This window comes from Saccopteryx bilineata, chromosome 2, assembly GCF_036850765.1.
Source record: "Saccopteryx bilineata isolate mSacBil1 chromosome 2, mSacBil1_pri_phased_curated, whole genome shotgun sequence".
NCBI lineage: Eukaryota > Metazoa > Chordata > Mammalia > Chiroptera > Emballonuridae > Saccopteryx > Saccopteryx bilineata.
The window spans coordinates 133,866,578-133,876,168 of record NC_089491.1 but is presented as its reverse complement, the minus strand read 5'-3'; the positions used below and the strand labels follow the sequence as shown (position 1 = coordinate 133,876,168).

General features: G+C 52.4%; 1 protein-coding gene across 1 annotated transcript; it reads left to right on the top strand.

Annotated features, from left to right (window-relative positions):
* The first annotated feature begins 495 nt into the window (after nucleotides 1-495).
* Nucleotides 496-9,206, top strand: AQP2 (aquaporin 2). The gene is made up of 4 exons (XM_066257890.1): nucleotides 496-996; nucleotides 4,023-4,187; nucleotides 4,533-4,613; nucleotides 5,303-9,206. Exons 1-4 carry the CDS (start codon nucleotides 637-639, stop codon nucleotides 5,510-5,512), a joined length of 816 nt encoding a protein of 271 aa, XP_066113987.1. The 5' UTR covers nucleotides 496-636; the 3' UTR covers nucleotides 5,513-9,206.
* The last annotated feature ends 385 nt before the right edge of the window (nucleotides 9,207-9,591 follow it).

Below are 9,591 nucleotides of genomic sequence, written 5' to 3'. Positions count from 1 at the left end.
AAAACCTTTATGCCTTGGAAGGTTCATGTCACAAGCCAACCAGTTGTTTTCCATCCCTTTTGAGAGGAAATAATTGGAGGTCAGACAGCAGGGAAAACTTCCCAGTCACTAGAAGGGGTAGCGTTAACATCCTCTCTCATGGTCAGTTTTGGGTGAAGTGTTTTCCCTGCTTTGGCCAAAATAGTTTGAGTCACAGAGAGGGGGGTTGGCACAATCTCCTACAGAATTCCCACTCAAAGAGCCTATGGGGGCCGGGGGAGGCCCTGGGGCAACAGCCCTGGAGTAAACAAGGGAACAAACACGGAAAACCAGAGGAAGGCAGTCCTTATCTGGAGCTCATTAATGGGGAACATAAGTCATCTGTGAAGGCTGAGATGGGGTGATAGGCATGTGGTGGGCAGGGGTGGGGAGTGGGGGCAGGGGGAAGTGATAGGGGAGAGGAGGTATTGGTCTCAACTCCACCTCTGCCCCACGTGTCCAAATGCAGGATGGAAGGACCCTGTAAATGCACACAGCCCAGCCTCCCCAGCAATCCTGAAAGAGAGAGAGAGAGAAAGAGAGAGGGAGAGAGAGGGAGACAGACGCAAGCCTCCTGCCCCTGAGACAGCTGGGCCAGCCCACGAAAAGCTCTACAGCATGTGGGAACTCCGGTCCATAGCCTTCTCCAGGGCCGTGTTTGCAGAGTTTCTGGCCACACTTCTCTTTGTCTTCTTTGGCCTGGGCTCAGCCCTCAACTGGTCGTCGGCCCTACCGTCTGTGCTACAGATTGCCATGGCCTTCGGCTTGGCTATTGGCACCCTGGTGCAGGCTCTGGGCCACATCAGCGGGGCCCACATCAACCCTGCTGTGACTGTGGCCTGCCTGGTAGGCTGCCACGTCTCTTTTCTCCGAGCTGCCTTCTACGTGGCTGCCCAGCTACTGGGAGCCGTGGCAGGAGCTGCCCTGCTCCATGAGATCACACCAGCAGACATCCGAGGGGACCTGGCTATCAATGCAGTAAGTAGCCAGAGATTTATTTATTCCACAAGGGACAGATACTGGGGAGTCCCTTGTAAAAGATGAGATGGGAGGGGACAGTTCTGGGTGAGGGTCCGGGTGGGGTGAGAGAGACAGAGGGAGGGGGGCTTCGGCGGGGTAGGGACGGGTAGGGGCGCTGGAACCAGGAACACAGCTACCATAGGAGAATCCGGGTGGAAGGGGCAGCAGTGCCAGAGCTGAAGCGGAGACACACAGGTTGATCCCCTCTGCCCTGAGTCTCATGGAGGAAGACCGGCAGCAAGGTTTCTGTCAGACTTGATACCTGCATTAGAGTGAGGACTGGACTAGAACTCAGCAGAGGACAGGGTCCCAAAGTAGACATGCTTTCCGAGCTGGGAAGAGCCTCAGCGTGTGAGTCCCAAGGGTCTTCTAGAGGGAAGAAGGACCCTACTCTTCTTCAGCATCAACCATGTGCAGGCCTCATGGTAAGGGCTCCCTAAGAGCCCCACGCCGACACCTCTCAACAGCCCTGTGAAATTGGGATGGGTATATCCTTTCTTAGGGATGTGGAGACTGAGGCTTAGAGAGAGGAAATGCCAGAGCCAGGCTCAAACCCAGGCTTGACTGCAAAACCCATGATCTTCTGACCTGAGCTATCCTCTAAGCTTTGTTTTGCAAATAAGGTAACTGAGGCTCAGAGAGGGAAATATAGACCAAAAAGCTCTACAGTGTGTTGATACCAGAGAAAGTACCAGAATCCGGGGGAAAACTAAAGGGGCAATGTCTATCCAGACCCTGGAGCCTGTAAGATAATTGCTGATTTCACGAACAGCACCCTGGGTGCTCTGGAAGCTGAGGGTGACGCGGCAGCCCACCCTCTCCTCCCCAGGTGTGAACAAAGCCAGGGCACCTGAGGGCATGGGAGGGGAGGGACAGTCAGTGCTCCCGCGGTGGACTCTCACTCCACCCCCATCCCAACCCCAGACAACAAGTGCCTCTTTTGTGCCTCAGTTTCCTGCATTTCTTGGTCTGCTCCATCCCTGGGCCACTAGGTAAGAGCTCTGATGTCTCTGAAGAGTCCTGCACAGTCTCTGTGGCCACTTCTTCCTCTGCATGGGGGACCCTTTCTCATACAAGGGGCAGAGGTATCCCAATTGGGGAACTTCTCTCTTCTTCCAAATGGGAAATGTGATGAAGCTGGGGGTTCAGGACTGAGAAAAGGCTAGAGTGGCCATGGCAGAGGACAGACTGAGAAGTGTGAACATTTCCACTGAGAAAAAATTTGTTCAGTTGGCAGCAAGAGAAGATTCAGTTAGACAGAAAGAGGAAATTCCTGAGAGCACAGCCAAGAAAGTCTCAGGATGTGACTGGGAATCTCCCCTAAGAGCAGGGCAGTGGGACTGCTAAGGGGACACAGGGACACTCAGTACAGCTCCTCCATCATTTCATAGTTGACTGGAGCCTTCAGAATGGAAGGGTCTGGAGAGGTTTCCCCAAATTATTGCTCAGCTATCTTGAGGAACTGAGGAGACCATTTCTGGTTGGAGGGAGGCTGCAGTGGGGCTGAATTACTTTGAAGCTAAAAGGAGCTAGATGACCTTAAAGTTGTCTCAGGTGTCCTCTAAAGTCCCTAGAAAGGCCAGCCTGGCCACCAAGAAGTTACTATTGATGTGCACCTGCTCTGTGCCAGGCCAGATTCATCTCATTCTTAGTATAACACTGTAGGTGAGTTCTGTGATCCCTCCACCATGAGTGGTAAGTTGAGGCTCAGCATTCAAATGATTCAAATCACAGAACAAATAAGTATCAGCACCTGGAAATGGACCCAGAGTTGTCTGACACCAAGCCTACATCTACACCGTCTCCCTGAGGCTCTGCCCTTGTCATTTCCAGTCCTCACACAGTCCTCCAGAATCTTGTTATCCCCATTTTACAGAAGGACAAACTGAGGGTGAAGTAAATAGGGGCCCATGGTAAGTCAGAGGTCTCCAAAGTATCTACCTTCAAAGCTCTTTACATGGTCGCCCACTAGAGGCTCTGACATTGGATCACAGGTGATTGAGGTTAGATCCTAGAGAGATCCAAGAGTGAGAGCCCAATGGCTAGGACCCAGGGGTGGGGGTTCAGGGCCTGAAGGAGCACAGGAGGTGAAAGCTGTCACACAGCTCCACCTAGTTCAGTGCCAGCCCCAGAGGGCAAGGTGTAGGGCACAGGATGACAAAACTCAGAGAGAAATCCAGTGCCGGGTGTGGTTGTTATGAAATTACCCCTTTGCTTGGCCCTAAGTTCTCTCACTACTCAAGGCAGGGTCTGCCAGGACCACGGGCACCCCACATGGGTATGGAGGCATCACAGTGCAGGGCTCCAGCACCCCCACCTCAACCTCCACAGGATCCTCAACCTCCACAGGATGTGCAGGGAGCAAATCCACAGGGCAAAACTGAGGCCTGAAATGCAGTGGGGAACAAGCAAAGTCAAGGGGGACCGGCAAAGATTAGAGGAAAGAGTTATATACTAGACTTGTGGGGGTAGGAGGCACGCTAGGACCATCTCCAGAACCGGGTCCTTAGACTCTGTTCCTGGTGGCCCTTCGACCACAAGATGAATGACAATAGGCCTCCAGTTACACCAGAATCTTACGGCTTAGCGAGAGAAGAAGGTCTTCTTGTTATCTGGCCTGAAGCTTCCTGTAGTCAAAACCTCTTCCCTTCTTGCTCTTCAGGAGACAGAAACTCTAGACTCAGCATCCTTTTCTGCTAACACTGCAGGCACACAACCCCAGCCCCCAAATATAATGGGCTATGGAGTCAGTTTTCCTACCTTTGGCTGGGGAGCCACAGGTAGTCTTGGGGTTCCCTCCTCTGAGTCCATGGGCCCAAGAAGCCATCAGTAGTTTGGACTAAGATGGCTGGTGAGCTCAGGTATTCTGGCTCCCAGGCAGCCCAGATGCCTTTCTGTAGTCTTGACTGCTGGTGGGCAGAAAGATGGAGCCGGTGCCTGGAGCATGCTCACTGTTTTCCCACCCACCTGCTCTCTGTCCCTAGCTCAACAACAATGCGACAGCTGGCCAGGCCGTTACAGTGGAGCTTTTCCTGACCCTGCAGCTGGTGCTCTGCATCTTTGCCTCTACAGATGAGCGTCGTGGAGACAACGTGGGCACCCCTGCCCTTTCCATTGGCCTTTCTGTGGCCATGGGCCACCTCCTTGGGGTAAGTCATGGCCACTGGTTCCAGCCTCCCTGGATACACAGACTTTCCCCCAAAGGAACAGACCCACAGACCACTCTGGAGACAGATACCCAGAATCCCCAAATGGCAAACACAAAGACCTCCAGAGGGACAGACACACCCCAGAGGGTTTGACTGCCAGATATCCCAAAGGGACAGATATCACTCCAGCTTCAAAGGAATACAGAGTCCTGTAAATATAACATAAACTTAATTGTCCCTGGCCCGGACTCCTTTTAGGTTGAGGTCAAGCACTGGAGAGGGCACAAGGACTCCCTGCGGGGTCCTCACCTCCCTTCTCTTGCTGGCCCCTGACTCCCATTGTAGATCTACTACACTGGCTGCTCCATGAATCCTGCGCGCTCCCTGGCTCCAGCTGTCGTCACCGGCAAATTTGATGATCACTGGGTAATAGCTGAAAACTCCCTGCCTTTCCTTCCCTTCCCCAGAAACCCATCTCAGCAAGGGCTGGAATAGAGTGGGTGGGGGACTCAGCAAATCCTCCACACTCTTCCTAGTGGGTCCCTGAGGAGCCTTGGGCTCCACCCTCCAGGTCTGATGCTGAAAGACTCAGTTTCCATGTCAGTAAGCGAGGACAATCACCGTTCTGGCCTCACTGGATTTTGGGAAGGATTAAGTGAGGTTACTGGTGTAACATAGATGACTCAGTTCCTTACAACTGGATAAATGGTAATATTTATGTTAGCTAACACTTACATATTTTTATTTGGCACTTATCTAGTGCTTAGTGTGTGCCAGGCCTTATTATAAGTGCTTTGCAAATATTAACTCATTTAGTTTTCATAACAACCCTACGCTGTGTTACAATGAAAGGAAACGAAGGCACAGAGAGGGTAAATAACTTGTATGAAGTTACCCAGGCAGTCCGCTTGGAAATGCGCACCTCGAACCGCCAACGCACAAGTGTTCCCCAACGCATTTTATCACCGCGTGAGGCCCCGTCCCCACACGAGGCGAGGAGAGAAGCAGGTCCCCAAGCCCCACGCCCTCGGGGAGCCGCGCTCAGCCTGTGCGGTCCTCCCGCTGGGCCGTCCGGACCCCGCGCCCCGTGCCATCCTCCCTCCCGCTCCCTGCAGGTCTTCTGGATCGGACCCCTGGTCGGCGCCATCTTGGGCTCCCTCCTCTACAACTACGTCCTGTTCCCGTCCTCCAAGAGCCTGTCGGAGCGCCTGTCCGTGCTGAAGGGGCTGGAGCCGGACACCGACTGGGAGGAGCGCGAAGTGCGGCGGCGGCAGTCGGTGGAGCTGCACTCGCCGCAGAGCCTCCCGCGAGGAAGCAAGGCCTAAGCGCCCTCGGCCCGGCCGGGACGGCCCAGCCCCAGGCTCGGGGAGCTCGTAGCGGCCGCCTGCGGGCCCAGGTCGTACCCGGGCTCTTGGGGCACCCGCCACCCCCAGACTGAGGCGGAAGGCCCACTGCCCCTCTCCCCATATCTGAGGTTGCCCCCCAGTGCAGAGTAGCTACTTTCAGGACGTGCACGGCCTTGCCAGAGCTGGGGAGGCAGTGGTGAGCCTGGCAGACCGCTGTCCAGAGGCTGCAGGCTGGAGAGTAGTCTACCCTCCTTGCTGGGAGCTGGGGATTTGGGGACCCAGCTAGGGAAGGGGGGCAAGTGAGTGGGCAGAGAAAGACTCTGGAGAGCCTGTCCCCAGTAGTGGGTGGGATTGGGGGATATGGAGTGAGGTTTTGTTAGTGTGCAAATGTGTGCTCATTCCCGAGTGCCTCTCTGTCCCCAAGTGGAGAGTTGTGCATACTCCTGAGCATGAGCAGGTGTGCCTGTGGAGGTGCAAGTGTGCCCTGGCTGGCGACCTCTCACTTTTCCCTTGACCTCTTTCTCCCCCGCTGCAATAAATACGCTTCTGCAGTGGATGAGCCCTTGCCAGCGATCATCCCCAGGACCTTTAAGAGTGTGCTCCCCTGGAGAAGGGAAGGGTGGAGGCCACTTTGAGACAGCTGAATGCAAGGACCTGAATTCCGCTACTCTGCCCCTCCTGGAATATTCCCCCAAGCTACAGCGGTGGGCCGCAAGACTTGTCAGGACCCATTGCTAGAGGCAGACAGGTATCAACCAGAGAACGGCTCCTCCAGAAGTGGGCTCTGGAAAAAAGGAAAATTGGGTGGCCAAGGACCTCCTTTCTGCCCTGAGGGAGGATCCCTCCAAAGGAGGAAGCAGGTATGTGTGTGTACGCATGCCCAACCTGTGTGCATGCGACCCCCATCTCCAGGGGGGCTCCAGACCTAGAGATTAGCCTCCTACTGTGACAGAAAAAACAAAAGCTCTTTGTGAGCCCCTGGCTTTTGTCTTGGAAGAGGGGGAGATTTGCAACTAGACACTTCTTGAAAGGAGACACTTCATTTCGCAAGTGAGCCCTCTCACCCAGCACACACCTACTGGCTGGCTGAGCAAGGCACTTAGGCACGCAACCACAGGCACCAGGCAACACCCCTCTGCCACCCATCCCACCGCAGGCCCCCCTCCCCAGGCAGCAGTGCTTCCTCCCCAGGAATCTCTCCTTCCCTCCCACTCTCCCTCCTCCTTAGCCCCAGTACCCCCTCCCTTCCAGCCCCCACCACTGAATAGTTATTGTGGAAAGAGCCGCCTAGCACTTTTAGGACCAGAGAATGGAAATGACTTGTCCAGGCAGAGACAGATCTGTGTCTAGAGCCTGGGCTTCTAAATTTCCAGGCCAGTGCATTGGTTCTCAAATGAGATTAACTGGGATTAAGTGAGATGATGCATGTAAAGATGCTGTGTGAACTGTAATTCCTCATCCCATTATCAGTCTTTATTGAAATCATTTCATTATTTCTGCTTCCTGGGGCTAGAATAGTTGGTAGTCAGAGCAAAGGAGCACCCTGAGAACCCCAAGGTGCAGGCAGAAGGAGATGGGGTTGGGTCTGGCCCCTTCCGGGCTCAGCCTCTTAAACCTCTCCTGAACTGAGTACACCCTGGCTGTTCTTTCCTTTCTCCCCTCCCACCACCCAGACCATCCACTCTTTCCGCCCTTTCCAGACTGCTGCATAGCTAACCTTAAGAATCATACCCTGAGCCCCCTTCTGCATGCTCTCTTGTTTTCATGCTTCCAAGGCTTTTATCTGTATCTCTCCCACACAGCACCAAGCACACACCCACTGTGCACTGCGATCTCCAGCCCTTTCCTGCCCTCCTCTCCCTTCAGAGATGGACTGGGTAAAAGGAACATTTCTATAATTTTGCCTGCCTCTACCTCTGTCTTTTTTTGTCTTCCTTGACCAGTGCTTCCTTTGGGGTCAGAAAAAGGCTGACTTGGGTTGTAGGTACTATGAAATGATTCTCTCAAACTCCCCAGAGAGCTGGTGACAGCCACCTGGCCTCACTACTAGGGGAGGGGTCGCATCAGAGACCAAAGTGACCTCGAAGACAATACTCCTAGTAGCTGAGTACCCTTGCTCTGGAAGTTCACAGACAGCAGGGCACTGAGCTGTGAGCCAAGTCTGGATATGTCCCATGTACCTCATCCCCACCCCACTCACCTCACCAGGCCCATTCAGAAGTTGCCAAGAATTCCTCTCCATGTTTGTTCCACTTCCTGTATTTCATCTCCCCCAGAACTGAATGTGAGATCTCCACTACTTCTAATGCTGATTGACCAAATTGGGGTCACTAAGGCCAGAGGTCAAAGCAGGATTCAAAGTGATGGGAGTAGAGGAGATGGGGGTTGAACATCTCCTGTGTTCCAGCCTCTGTGCTGGGTGCTTTACATGTGTTAGCTCATTTAATCCTCCTAAAACTTCAGGCAAGTTAGGGAAAGACATGCAAGGTTTTATTTCCAAATACTTCCTTATCCCAATCTCGTGAGACTGGCAGAGCAAATACAGCCATGCATCACATAATGATATTTAGGTCAACAACTCACCACATATACAATGGTGGTCCCATAAGATAATGATGGAGCTGAAAGTTCCTATCATATAGTGACAGCTGTAGCCTTTGTAACATTGTAACATCATAGCACCCCACATTACTCACATGTTAGTGGTGATGCTGTGTAAACAAACCTGCTGTGCTGCCAATAGTACAAATGTATAGCACATACAATTACTGAGTTTATACCATCTGGGTTTGTGTAAGTTTACTCTATGATTGCACAATGATGAAATTGCCTAATGACGCATTTCTCAGCATATATCCCCATTGTTAAGTAGCACATGACTGTACTGTTCTTCACCTTTTATAAATTAATAAGCCGAAGCTAAGAAACCGCTCTAAAGTCACATAGCTCTATGTAGTGGAGATGAGATTTCAACTGAGGCCTTTCTAACTGCTCACAAAAATTAGGGAATACTGTATTTCAAAATGAATATGAAGCAATAAAATATCCCCTAATTTTTGTGAACAGTATTTTAAAACCCCGTGATCTTTCCACTCAGAAGTCAAAGACCAGGTCTAGTCTGAGGCAAGTCCTAGGCTCCTCTTGGAAGCCCCTGGCAGAAACCAGAGCATGCAACTAAGCCTGTTCAGCCCAGCCCACTGACTTAGGGTAGACACAAGGGCCTTAGGGAGGGCTATGGCAAGGCAGGGAGGGAATGACAAAGAACATAGGGATGATTTCTGCCCTCAAAGAGCACCCGGTCTGGAGGAAGACACAACCCAAACCAGACAGAGGCCGAGTAGCATAGAGACAGGTGGATAGGCCCCCAAGCTGGGGACAGCGAAGCCTCTGAGATGAGGGGAGAAGGTAGCTGAGCATTGGGACCTAACAGCAACCATTCTCATAGCCCCACTTTAGGCCAGATAAAGACTTTGCACATTTGCACACTTTGCAAATGTGGCTTTGATGTTTTGTATCTTTAAGCTGTGATTCTGTATTTATGCAATGCCTCCCAGCTAAGCTGTAAGCGTTTTGGGGGCAGCACTCCTTCCAGTTCTTGGATAATATTCTTCTGTCTTGTCTAGCATAGTGCTCTGCATATAGTAAGCTCAATAAAAGCTCATTTTGCCAATAAGTGCTGTTTCTTTCACAACTTAGAACTGGTCAATACAGTCTAATGCCAGAAGACAGGCTGGGGTCTCTGGTGTTTCCTGAGCTCCCCAGAGCTGCAGTTAGGAATGGTGCAGAAAGGTTTCACTGCTTAACTAATTGGTGGCAAATTCCCACTGCCAACCTGGCCAAATGGGCATCCAGGCTTTGTGACCCAGGTGGTACCATGGAGAAGGCATCAAGACATCAGTAGGCTGTGTGGTCTGCAGACAGAGCAAAGAACAGCCCCTTTTGGTCCCCTCATGCTGGCTATGACACTGTGTTGAGAAATCAGGGCAGGGACCTCCAGGACTTGTGTCAACACCTAACACTTAACATGTCCAGCACTGACTGCCTGCTCTTCTGTCCAA